Source organism: Acipenser ruthenus, chromosome 5, assembly GCF_902713425.1.
Source record: "Acipenser ruthenus chromosome 5, fAciRut3.2 maternal haplotype, whole genome shotgun sequence".
In the NCBI taxonomy this organism is placed as follows: domain Eukaryota; kingdom Metazoa; phylum Chordata; class Actinopteri; order Acipenseriformes; family Acipenseridae; genus Acipenser; species Acipenser ruthenus.
The window spans coordinates 17,876,733-17,890,331 of record NC_081193.1 but is presented as its reverse complement, the minus strand read 5'-3'; the positions used below and the strand labels follow the sequence as shown (position 1 = coordinate 17,890,331).

The window sequence follows — 13,599 nt, the reverse complement described above, 5'->3', positions numbered from 1 at the left end:
TTCCCCGTAGCTTTGAAGTTGAAAGTTATTCACAATATTTCAATACTGTCCCAGTTTAAGGACTTAAAAATCTGGTCACCTTAGGTAGGGTTGACAATACCTAACCCCTGACAATATAACCTTCTGTGACCTGTTCCTGGGCCTGTACCAAAATGTGACAGCGTATCACTTTCTGACATTACACGGGGCAAGTGTTGTTATGCGCACCCCATTCTGAAGTTGTACCACTTTCTAACACTACATCTGTAATAAATGCCAACTTTGAGAGTATCAAGAAAATACAAATGTATGTGTGAGGGGGAAAGTCGCAGTCTGAGGTGCAAGTGCTCCAGCTATCACCATGTTCTTAGGACTCTTGCTCTAGATCATTTTCGAGAGGTAGGGTGATAATTGTACTGTACATACCACATGCAAATCCAAACCAAATATTGACCTCCACAAAACAACTAAAATAATAATAATAATAATAATAATAATAATAATAATAATAATAATATATAAAAATTATACATAATGTTTTGTTGTTGTTTGTGTGTGTGTGTGCCTATCTATCTATCTATCTATCTATATATCTATATATATATATATATATATATATATATATATATATATATATATATATATATATATATATATATATATATATATATATATAGTAATCCATCGCCATCTGACAGCACGGCCTGTGAGTATCCCATTCATGCCTCGGCTTTGATAAAATACACACCTTCGTGGATTCAAACCCGGTGTTATTGCCAGGGCCATACAGTTTAGAGCATTTTATTATTTTATTTTTATTTCCTTTTGTTTGGCGGGTAAGGCCCTCTGTTTAGAACCAGGAGGGGGGCCATGTTGTTAGTGTAGTAACCGAGCAGCAATGGCTGGCCCCGGTGCTTTTAATGAGTTTGTGTTTCTGTTAGAGCTGCTCAGCGGATTGTGTTGAAAGCTAAAGATCTGTCTATTTTATATTTTTCCATAAAAAATAAAGCAAGCAATAGTAATATACGTTTTATTCTAAATGTTTTATTGATGCTTTTTATCACATTTTATTTTGTTTTTAGATACGGTATTTATTGAACTGAAGGTAAGAGGCCTGATATGTAAATATTGTTTTCATTGCTTTTCTTTGTTATTTTGGAACTTGTGACAAATACATGTATTACGCTGCATGCCTTTTATTTGCGTTTAGGAGCTTTTGCTATTACGGATTGTTGTGTTTTAGGAAAGGTAAGATGATCTGTACAGGCAAATAAGTACTTGAAGTGACTATACTAATATTGGGTATTTTTTTTGGAAACATTCTGGGCTACCGACAGTACTAGTTCTGTAGTTTATGCGGTAGACATTTTTTTTTTTCCACCAGCGATTGTCGTAATTTTCTGTTTTGTGTTAATAGCGTTTGTAGTGTTAGCTTTTCCCCCATTCTTTTGGGGTGTAGTTATACAAGTAAAACTATTCGTGTGAAGTACTGTCCGTTAGGGTGTTATATTTATTATGGCTGATTTGTAACAACTACACTTGTTTACTAACACACCACCAAGCAGTGTTGATGTGTCGTGTGGCTAAAATATAACGCTCTTCGTAATCCTTGTAATTTAATTTTTACTCAGGGCCCTATTTTTTTTTTCCATAATCGGGGATTTCAGGTTTGTTAGCAAACAGTCCTGGCAAATTTTGTGTTGGGTAGGTATGTGTTAAAATAGCAATCGCTACTAAGGAACTGGTAGTTCTGTGACTGATCTGTGTGGTGGCAACTGTAATTTAGGCCAGATTAATTTATATTTCTTATTTGTCAGTAGTTTATAGTAATTAAACAGTTCTATATTGCTATACTATTGTTTTATATATGCCATTGTATTGCAATTTTTTTTTTTAATGAGAATTCCAAATTCCCCATCTAAGTAAATGTTAAATGTTTTAAAGTTTTTGTATATTTTTTAATGTATTTTTTTTTTTTAACACAACTAGCCTTATCACCTGTTTTTAAGCATTGCTTTACAATAATACAAATAGTTGATAAAAATATTAAAAGGTCATGGGATCAAGATTTACTTTACCCTCTTGAGTGATGCTGGGTGATAGAGGTTTATCGGGATAGAGCTGGGTGTAAATAGCTCTGTGTAAATAGCTGCACAAGGTAGGGGTGCATACTTTGGCCTTTGGAGTTTTGAATATAAGTACTGCCTATTCAGAATTGTATTATATACAGAGGGACCTGTCCGTATGTCTCTCTGTACATAAGTCACACTTACGTTTTTATTTTTTTTTATTTTTCATTATTATTTATCAAGTTAACTGTTTAAATTGTAATAGGTTGAATGGTGGTGCTGGTGGTCTGGCTCTTAAGCAAAACCCCAGTACTTGGTTGGCTGGGACTATTCATCCTGCCAAGTCCTGTTGGTACTGTACTGCTGTATAAGGGTTGTATATTCTTATCATTGGTGGAATTATTCATATTGTCAGAAACCTGTCAAGTTGCTGCATGTTTTGTTTACCAAAGTCAGTTAATAGCTGCTTTAAACTGCATACTGGTTGCTTGGCAGTTTCAGATTTGCCACTCCTTGAAGACATGGGTAACCATAGTCCTTAATCTTCCGGATGCAGGCACCCCGCTCTGTAGGGATCTAATGAAAAAGTCCACCAAGGTTGTGATTCAATATGTATCACAAAATGCAGCTCACAATAGGATATGTGCAGTATCGCGATGCATGTTGAGTCCCTAATGGGGCTACTAAAGTATGTAGGCTATAATAAGAAAACATGATTATTTCTCGACTGTTCTGTTAAAAGGTACTACTAAAATAAGTTGAGGGGAGCAAGCATTCAATGCTATACTGGTTCTAAGTGCTATTGCTGCATTGATATAGTGGTATATTATTTTTATCCCAGGAATCTTTTACTTTAAACTTACCAGTTCAACGATACATAGTTTTTAAAGTAGTATGTTTAGTAATAAAGCAATTTTCTCCTGCAGCTAAAACTACTTTATCAAATGTTTAAACTCGGGGTTAAATAAGTGGCACATGTTTGAAAAAAGTTAAAGCTGTATTTTATGTCTGTCATCTTGTTCTGCAGGTTTTTACGTGGAATGAGCGTTCCATGTGTCATCCTAGGCATGAATGAAGTGGCCTGGCAGAAGACCCGCGGAGCAATGATGCATGCAAATGGTGCTCAGGATGTTGGTGTAGTAGGACTGGGGGTCCCTATGGTGGGGACTCCTGTTGGTGCCGGGGGAGGACCAGGTCCGGGGGGTCCCCCTCCACAAGCACTTGGTGGTGGCTCCAATCCACATGTCCTTCATACTGCAGTAACAGGTGCACCTGGTGCTCAGCCGCCTCTCAGTGGACGCTCACAGGACGATGCTGCAGTTGGCTACTTTTTTCAACGGCAAGCAGGGGAGCAGCCTGGAGGATACTCCAGCAAGCACCGCTGGCCCACGGGAGACAGCATCCACGTAGACCAGGTAAGCAGAATACTTTATGTGTATGTCTCATTGTTTTGTGGTAATACTGAAGAAGGGAAGAAGAAGGGAACTATGAAAAAGACCTAGGAGTTTATGTTGACTCAGAAATGTCTTCATCTAGACAATGTGGGGAAGCTATAAAAAAGGCTAACAAGATGCTCGGATATATTGTGAGAAGTGTTGAATTTAAATCAAGGGAAGTAATGTTAAAACTCTACAATGCATTAGTAAGACCTCACCTAGAATATTGTGTTCAGTTCTGGTCACCTCGTTACAAAAAGGATATTGCTGCTCTAGAAAGAGTGCAAAGAAGAGCAACCAGAATTATCCTGGGTTTAAAAGGCATGTCATATGCAGACAGTCTAAAAGAATTGAATCTATTCAGTCTTGAACAAAGAAGACTACGCGGCGATCTGATTCAAACATTCAAAATCCTAAAAGGTACAGACAATGTCAACCCAGGGTACTTCTTTGACCTGAAAAAAGAAACAAGGAACAGGGGTCACAAATGGAGATTAGATAAAGGGGCATTCAGAACAGAAAATAGGAGGCATTTTTTTACACAGAGAATTGTGAGGGTCTGGAACCAACTCCCCAGTAATGTTGTTGAAGCTGACACCCTGGGATCTTTCAAGAAGCTGCTTGATAAGATTCTGGGATCAATAAGCTACTAACAACCAAACGAGCAAGATGGGCTGAAGGGCCTTCTCTCGTTTGTAAACTTTATGTTCTTCTTATGCTCTTACTCCTTCAGGATACTGTGGTGTTGTCTTCACATACTCACACAGCATTTTTTTTTGGTGTGATTCCAGCTCAAGTGGTGCAAGGGGAGTTGCTCAAACCTGTAAAAGGATTTTTGGTACTACTGTTATTTGTCTCTGTCTTTCCCACATTCATTTTTACAAACTTCATACAAGTTTATTGCAGAGCTCTTTTTCATTTATCTACTGTGGAACTTGTTTTATGATAAGTAACCACAAATGGCTTCCCAGTATTTTGGTCACAGGAGCTACAGTGACTTTCTTTTTTTGTCCCCTTAAATATTAAAATATTGTAGAGGCAGTGTGGTCCAGTGGTTAATGTCCAGGGCTTGTAACCAGAAGGTCACCGGTTCAAATCCCACCTCTGCCACTGACTGACTCACTGTTTGACCCTGAGCAAGTCACTTCACCTCCTTAAGAGCTCCATCCTGCGGATGAGATGTTAAATCAGTGTCCTATTGTAAGTGACTCTGCATATAATGCACAGTTCACAGCCTACCTCAGTGATGGCGCTATATAAATATATTATTATGAAGCAGTTTCAGTTGTAGCCAGGTACTTATTGCTGTAAAGAGCTCACCTTTTAAATATATTGTGTTAACCTATGCTGTTGTAGTGCAGGGTACCCACATTTTGTAAGTATGTCTGTCTGCTGTTTGAGACATTGCTTTGACAGACTAGAAAGAGTGGCATATCTGTATCATAAGTTGGCATGCCAAAGACTTAGAACTTGAGTTGCTTTAGCTTGTTTTTCTGTTTTGATCTGGAAGGACTTCTCATCCACCCAGGGCTCTACATTTAGATTTTTTACTACTGGCCCCTTGGTGCCACTGAGGTAGTGTTTTTACTGGCCCAGATACAATTACAATCGGCCAGGGTATCCTCAGCTTGGGCCACTGAGGTAGTGTTTTTACTGGCCTGGATACAATTACAGTCGGCCAGGGTGTCCTCAGCTCACCGAGCACCAGTGACCCCTGTAGTCTGGCCTGGCGCCTACAGGCTTGCCTGTAAACTGCCCAGAGCTGTGTTGTCCTCCGACGCCATAGCTCTGAGGTGGCTGCATGGTGGGCCTGCAGTGTGTAAAGAAGCAGTCGGCTGACGGCACACGCTTCGGAGGACAGAGTGTGTTCGTCTTCGCTGCTCCCGAGTCAGCACGGGGGTGGTAGCGGTGAGCTGAGCCTAAAAATAATTGGATATTCCAAACTGGGAGAAAAAATTATAAAAACAATTGGCGACTATTAAATAAATAAAAATAAATAAATGAATAAATAAGCAGCAGTGTGGAGTAGTGGTTAGGACTTTGGACTCTTGACCGGAGGGTCGTGGGTTCAATCCCTGATGGGGGACACTGCTGCTGTACCCTTGAGCAAGGTACTTTACCTAGATTGCTCCAGTAAAAACCCAACTGTATGAATGGGTAATTGTATGTAAAAATAATGTGATATCTTGTAACAATTGTAAGTCGCCCTGGATAAGGGCATCTGCTAAGAAATAAATAATAACAATAATAATAATAAATAAATAGCATCAACTAAAAATATAATTTGAATACTTAATTTAAAGGTTGAAAAGTTCCTAAATTAATGGGATTTGGTAGGACATTTATTAATAAGCAATTTACAGTATTCTTGTCGACCTATATATTTAATTTAGTCCGCCCACAGTCCACATTGACATGGAGGCGTCTGTTGTCTCTACATTGTTTATGGTGAATCTCACCTGCTTTTTTTTGGTGGCTCATCGATGACTTTAACAACAGTTTGGTGAGTACATAGGCTGAAACAACGCGCACACTGTATCACCGTGCTCGGCAAGTTAATAGCAGAGTAATGTATTATGTTGTGTAAGCGGCATTGAAAAATAAAATAAACAATCTTATGGATTATTTGTTTAACCGTTCTGATTATATGTATACCATATGTTTAAATGGTAATAGCTGATCTATTTTTTAAATCTGGCTTTTTGTACATTTAACACGTTTTGACTAGATGACAATATAAAAATAACATAATTAGTTATCATCAGCAATAAATTCACCCGATGTTTCATTTTTAAACTATTATTGTGTTATTTTATATACTGTTATTTTTGGCTTCAGAGTTGCTATGGCGTCAGTAATGTGTACGGTAACCTGAGAGCCCACGTCTCAAATAAAAAAAGTGGCAAAGCAAAGTCTTTCAATATGTGCTTGTCACAAAGACGGCCGGAGTGGGTGGCGTCAGACCAGAAGCAGGGAGTAAACAGACGACAGAGAGATGGGGTTTTGGTGAGGCTGAACGCGTGATCGCGTTCAGCATTTAATAAACAGAACAGAAAATAAAAGGTTGGAACAGACAAAAACACTGGACACGGCACTTGACGCCAAAATAAACAGACAGACAAAACGACTAAACACTTAACAAACGGTGCACAGAGACAAACAAACACGGTGAGTACAAAACACTTATAATTATTCTTATCACTTATTTTAACTCCTTTCTCTCTCACCCGTTCTCCTCTTCCGAACACCCAACCCTGACTGAACGAAATGTGCGTCTATATATACTATTGTGCTGGGATTCAATTACTAATTAATTATTCACTTGAATCCCAGCACGTGAATTAATTCTGTGCAACCCCGTGCTCACATATTACATTTAACTGCACGTGCGTGATGTGCAATCCCGTGCCTAAATACAAATATACACTTTTTAAATACACGTGAAACACAGACCCGTTTATATCCCGTGTATCAATCTATACACCGACATTAACACACGCACGCATACATACATACACAGAACACACAAATGCACACAGGGGCGGGGCACTTTGCCACATATACCCCCCCTTGTGCGCAGCACACATGGCCTCAACGGCCACCTCCCCCCTTAAAAACCCAGCAGTCCAGAACAAAGTCTCGGGCTGGGAAGGGAGGCTTCAGTGGGCCCTTGGCTGGCAATGCTGTCAGCACCCCTGCCGGTAGTGGCACGGCTGACAGCCTGTTGGTCCCGTCCTGCAGCGAAAAAGCTGCGGGGGCAGGTGGTCCCCCGACCTTCCCCTTCTTCGTAGCCGGCAGCTCCCTCCTGTGGGGCTCCGGCCACAAGAACTCCTGCAGCGAAACTGCTGCTGGGGAAAGTGGTCTCCAGACCTCCTCCCCCTTCTTCGGGGCCGGCAGCTCCCCTTTCTGGGGCTCCGGCCACCGTACTCCCTGCGGAGGTACGGGCAGCAGAGGCAGCTCCTGCTCCTCTGCTCCGGGCGGTGGTGGAGGCAGAGGCAGCTCCAGCTCCTCTGCTCCTGGCGGTGGTGGAGGCAGAGGCAGCTCCAGCTCCTCTGCTCCTGGCGGTGGTGGAGGCAGAGGCAGCTCCAGCTCCTCTGCTCCTGGCGGTGGTGGTGGCGGAGGCAGAGGCAGCTCCTGCTCCTCTGCTCCTGGAGGTGGTGGAGGCAGAGGCAGCTCCTGCTCCTCGGCTCCTTGCGGTGGTGGTGGCGGAGGCAGAGGCAGCTCCTGCTCCTCTGCTCCTTGCGGTGGTGGTGGCGGAGGCAGAGGCAGCTCCTGCTCCTCTGCTCCTGGAGGTGGTGGAGGCAGAGGCAGCTCCTGCTCCTCTGCTCCTGGAGGTGGTGGAGGTAGAGGCAGCTCCAGCTCCTCTGCTCCTGGCGGTGCTGGCTCCCTCTGCTGTGGCGGCTGGGCATGTGCACGCCGTGCTGCCTTCAGCAGCATAGCGAGAGGCTGCTGGGGGACACCAGCATCCTGCCCTTCTCCCCCCCAAAAATTTTCAGGGGGTTGAGCCTGTAACTCCTCCCCTTCTGGCTCTTGGGGCTGAACCAGCAGGCATTTTCCCTCTGCTGGTGGCTTGGGTCCCAGGGCTGTGGAAGCCCCGACTTGCCTCCCTTTGGGCTGTGGATGCACCGACTCCTCCCTTTTGGGCTGTGGACGCCCCGACTCCTCCCTGTTGGGCTGTGGACGCCCCGACTCCTCCCTGTTGGGCTGTGGACGCCCCGACTCCTCCCTGTTGGGCTGTGGACGCCCCGACTCCTCCCTGTTGGGCTGTGGACGCGCCGACTCCTCCCACTCAGGCGTAGGACATTCGGGCTCCTCCCACTCAGGCGTAGGACGTTCGGGCTCCTCCCACTCAGGCGTAGGACGTTCGGGCTCCTCCCACTCAGGCGTAGGACGTTCGGGCTCCTCCCACTCAGGCGTAGGACGTTCGGGCTCCTTCCGCTTGGGCTCCTCCCATTTGGGCTGTGGAGGCAAAACCAGCAGGCATTCACCCTCTGCTGGTGGAGATGGGGACAGCAGGTACTCACCCTCTGCTGGTGGAGATGGGGACAGCAGGTACTCACCCTCTGCTGGTGGAGATGGGGACAGCAGGTACTCCTCTGCTGGTGGTCCTGCTACCTGGGCTGCTGTTCCATTTATGGTTGCCTCCAGGTAGTTGAGGACAAACTCCACACCCTCCTCCAAGGTGTTTGGGGTGTGTTCCTGCTGATATGCCTCCCATCTCTCACTGTCCATCATCCACAGGACCCGGACGACTATGGGCAGAGACTGGGCCTCCAGCCCAGCATTTTCCAGGAACCAGCCCCGCAGTTTGATGGCGTCTTCTGCCATTTACTTTTTTTTTTTTTTTTTTTTTTTTAAATCCAGACCCCTCCTGGTCTGACGCTTGGAGGCGCGGCTATCCCACGATGACACCACGTGTCACAAAGACGGCCGGAGTGGGTGGCGTCAGACCAGAAGCAGGGAGTAAACAGACGACAGAGAGATGGGGTTTTGGTGAGGCTGAACGCGTGATCGCGTTCAGCATTTAATAAACAGAACAGAAAATAAAAGGTTGGAACAGACAAAAACACTGGACACGGCACTTGACGCCAAAATAAACAGACAGACAAAACGACTAAACACTTAACAAACGGTGCACGGAGACAAACAAACACGGTGAGTACAAAACACTTATAATTATTCTTATCACTTATTTTAACTCCTTTCTCTCTCACCCGTTCTCCTCTTCCGAACACCCAACCCTGACTGAACGAAATGTGCGTCTATATATACTATTGTGCTGGGATTCAATTACTAATTAATTATTCACTTGAATCCCAGCACGTGAATTAATTCTGTGCAACCCCGTGCTCACATATTACATTTAACTGCACGTGCGTGATGTGCAATCCCGTGCCTAAATACAAATATACACTTTTTAAATACACGTGAAACACAGACCCGTTTATATCCCGTGTACCAATCTATACACCGACATTAACACACGCACGCATACATACATACACAGAACACACAAATGCACACAGGGGCGGGGCACTTTGCCACAGTGCTATTGTAGTTATTTCAGCCATTTAACATGCACACATTGGCGTGATTGTCAGAAAATGAAAATACTGTATTCAAGATTTGAAAATGTGTGTGTACAGATGATACTTGTCTTTTACAAGCAAACCCGCAACCGAGCTGTTATCATGGTAACAGCAATGCTAAAAGGTTAACAGATTTATACTAATCCTAATAATAAACACTATTCAAACAATAATCATAAAAAATATTGTTCTCAGATTGTTGTCGCTTGTAGCCTCTCCCAAGTCAGCACCAATCTTACTGCTGATACGACCGAGTCCTGTAAAGATTGTGAACGGCATTTCAGACCTGAACACATTGTGCACCAAATCAAAACGTTAGACAATTCGATCCTGTTGTCCCGCTTCCATGTGGTTTATCTGGGTATGCATCGGTGCTTTTTTCGCTTCAGTCACAGCAGCAGACAAACACCTGCTATCTTGCGAACTATTACTGTGGGACTGGATATGAGGGCAACTAAATGTTGAATTTCCAACATTTAGTTTATTTCATAATTTCTTTCATTATTGCTTTACCTTTGGCTTATTGGTGCAGTTGGTTGCTTAATTGTAAAAAAAACCAAAAACTTCAATACAGTCTCAGATGCTGACTGTACAACAAATACGACGTGCAGCAGGAAAGTTCGGATGAGTTCAATTATGCCGTTATCGGGGGTGGGGGGTGGGTATGTTTTTAAAAATAGGTTTGTAAATTAGTTTTTTTCAGCTTTTTGGCACACTGACCCATTTTCCTGCGTTCATAAAACGGATGCCATGTGGACTATACTAGGGTTCTCCCCAGGCAAAACCCGAGCCGCCCGTCTTGCAGATGCTACTGCGCCTTCAACAATAAGGATTGAGTGCGCTTCTAGCAGACTAGATTTTTTTGGGTAAAAAAAAATCTTGGAACCACATGACAGCTGTGTTATGTCTTGACACAACATTTAACCAATCAGAATTGAAGGGGCAGGTTTTCTGTGTTAAGCACTTTGAGAGGCTAGCTAAAACGTTAAAATGACTGCTAAAAAATAACCGATTATTTTCAAAGCAAAAATAATGACAATGAATGCAGGGTTTTCAAATTAAACCGGCGATCGGCACAGTCCACCGCCTAATACTATATTTGAGCAGGCTACTTTCTTAAAAAAAATCTGAAGATTATTTTCAGGTGTTATCATTCAGTCCATTTTTTGTTGTATTATTGTACTGTAAGGTTATATGTAGTACATAACAATTGTAACTCCAGTAAACCTATATTATCTTTCCCCAGTCAAATCGTAGAGTGCCTAAATGAGCACTGTAATTTACATAATAAAAAACAGTAATGAAAAATAATTTAGAACATAAAAAAGTGCAACCAGATATAGTCAACAAAAGACAATGCATTATTCAAATTCTTTGTTGTATTCTATATTTAAGGTAAGGCAAGTTTATTTTTCCATTAAAAGTGCTCCTGGTTATAATGTTCTGCCGCCCAACTATACAGAATTCCTGGGGAGAACCCTGCTATACTGTATACATTATACAGTTAAAAAAATTTTACCGGCCCAGTTGTGCCTGTGGTGCTTCATAACTACCGGCCAAACTGCGATCTCTACTGGCCCTGGGCGGCCGGGCCATGGTTAATGTCGAACCCTGCCACCCCTACACTTTACAGTATCAATTTAAGATGAAAGTCCTGTGTTATGTTAAAAGCCTATATGGTGAAAAATTGAGGTAGAAACATCATTCTTACACTTGAAGCCACTGAATTTGGTTCCCTTTCAATTCGAAGACGACCACCAATGACATTACGTATGGGATATGCCTGCCCATTGGGTAGGTTTCGCTGAGCTCTCTATGCCAGCTGCCGATAGGCCCCTGCTAGGATGATGCACTTGGTCCCGCCCACCGAGGGAATAAAACTGTCATCTTGAGGAAGCCATTTCTCTTTTTCCTTCTCAAGATGAGCATCTTGATAGAAAAGAGCTTCTTGAGTTGATTGTAATTCTCTTGCATTCATGCTGAAAACTGGCTCACCGCTTTCCCAGAATCAACGACTTTGAAAAGACAGCCTTTCTGTCTTTCAGCGGCCTCGTCGCTTGCGTCGTAGGCTGCTCTTTTATCTGTCTGTCGTGTGTGTGCGGCAGCCTGTGCAGTCACCTGCGAGTGGTTGTCTATTTCTTTCTGATTGTACACAGTTCCTCCACGGGGCTAGGCCTTGCCTTATCCCCGCTGTTGAGTGACTCTTCCAGCCGTGCTTTCCTCCACAGGGCTAAGCCTAGACCTCGCCGGCTGCGTAGGCCCGCCCACCTCGGTGAGTCAGGCCTTGTAAACAAACAGTGTGCTCGCCCCTATACTATCTTTCTACCAGGGTTTTGCTGTCTGCTTCAAATCTCCCCCTACGGCTTCAGCCCTTGTGTCCCCCTGATGTATGCTACACGTTGACCAGGTGTGTATGGGCGCACGCATAGCCCTTGGTACTTGGGGATCTCAATGCACAAGTGCTCAGTGCATACGGCACACGGTGCCCAGTGCTACAGCGTCAGTGCACAGTCACAGCACTGCACAGTAAACGGTGCACGCGGTGCTCAGTACGCACGGCGCACGCGGTGCTTGGCCACTGCCACAGAACTAGCACTAGAGTGCACCGTGCTGCACGGTACTTTGTGCACATAGTGCCACGTTGCCCTCTGCCTGTAGACGGTGCTCCACTCCGCTGTAGGCTACGCGCTGCCCCGGTCATGTGACTACACGTAGTCAAGTTGCTGTGATCGAGATTGTGTAAAACAGCTCTCTCGCTCGAGTTTTCTGGGGTTCCCCTGCAATTTCTTTGCTGGAAGCTGGCTTGCCACTTCCCTGGAATCAGAAACCCTGCTTCTGTGAATTCAGCTATAAATGCTGCACAACTGCACTGTGTTTACTCTTTTCCTTTTCAATAGACTACATCACTTTGCGATTGCAGTCTGCTTTCTAACCTTACAGCGCTTGCTGTTTTGTGTTTTCCTCTGCTATTGCATTTAAATAAGAAAAAAAAAAAAAAAAAGATGCTTGATCCTCCACCGGACCCCGGCTTTGCTGCGCCCTGCTGTGGAGTTGACTCTGCTGGATTGTCTCGGCCCACCCTCTAGGTGCGCTTAAAAGTTTCAGTTCACCCACGTTGCTGTGGTGTCTGTTGTATTACCCTCACAGCTTTGCTGTTGTGTGCGTGTATGTGTGGTTTTATTTCACTGCCTTGCAGTTGAAAAAAAAAAAATACAAGCATGATTCCTCCATTGGGACCCAGCTCTGCTGTATCCCGCTGTTGAGTGGCTTCCGCTGGCTTGTTTCAGCCAGCCTACTCGGCACGCTGGTTAAAAAAAAAAAAAAAAAGGCGGCAGTTACACGTGCTACCATGATGACTGCTATTTTACCCTCACAACTTTGCTGTTGTGTGTGTTTTCTTTACTGCCTTGCAGTTTAAAAAGAAAAAGTAGTAGCAGTGTGATATCCACAGGGACCCAGCTCTGCTGCGCCCCGCTGTTCAGCTGCATACGCCGGCTTGTTTCAGCCCGCCTACTCCGTGGGCTGGTAAAAACAAAACAAAATCAGTTACCCGCATTGCTGTGGCGACTGTTATTTTTACCCTCACAGCTTGCTTTGGTGTGGTGTGTGTGGGTGTTTTTGTTTCTTTACTGACTTAGTTAGAAATAAATAAATAATAAAAAATAATAAGTGTGATTCTTCCACCAGGACCCAGCTCTGCTGTGCCCGCTGTTGATTAGCATCTGCCGGCTTGTTTCAGCCCGCCTACTCGGCGCGCTTGGTCACCCGCCTGGCGTGGTGAATTTGTTTCTCCCATAGCTGAATTGCTGTGTGTGTAAGCCTCTATGTTTTCCTATTACTGCCTTTGCAGTTCAAAAAAAAAAAAAAAGCAGTACACTTTTATTCCTGCCTAACACGCCACAGCTCCCTGAGCCTGTGCTCCACTCTGGCATACGATACGCGCTGCCATGTTGTGTGACTATACGCGGTCCAGAACCAGGTTATCAACGCTCTGCACCTGTACTGCTCTCCTGATTGCCTACCGCA

At 44.1% G+C, this 13,599-nt stretch overlaps 1 protein-coding gene across 19 annotated transcripts in view; it reads left to right on the top strand.

The window, feature by feature from the left end:
- Positions 1-354: 354 nt before the first annotated feature.
- Positions 355-13,599, top strand: part of LOC117402545 (pumilio homolog 2-like) — a 74,633-nt gene continuing 61,388 nt past the window's right edge. For 6 of the 19 annotated variants that reach the window (XM_059023751.1, XM_059023750.1, XM_059023748.1 and 3 more), the window contains exons 1-2: positions 710-1,084; positions 3,076-3,463. In XM_059023751.1, coding sequence (XP_058879734.1) covers positions 3,089-3,463 — 375 coding nt within the window. In that variant the 5' untranslated portion in view covers positions 710-1,084; positions 3,076-3,088. Of the gene's footprint in view, positions 379-663; positions 686-708; positions 1,085-1,147; positions 1,228-1,424; positions 1,684-3,075; positions 3,464-13,599 lie in introns of those variants that run through there. The other 13 variants (XM_034003803.3, XM_034003802.3, XM_034003798.3 and 10 more) reach the window with 7 other exon arrangements.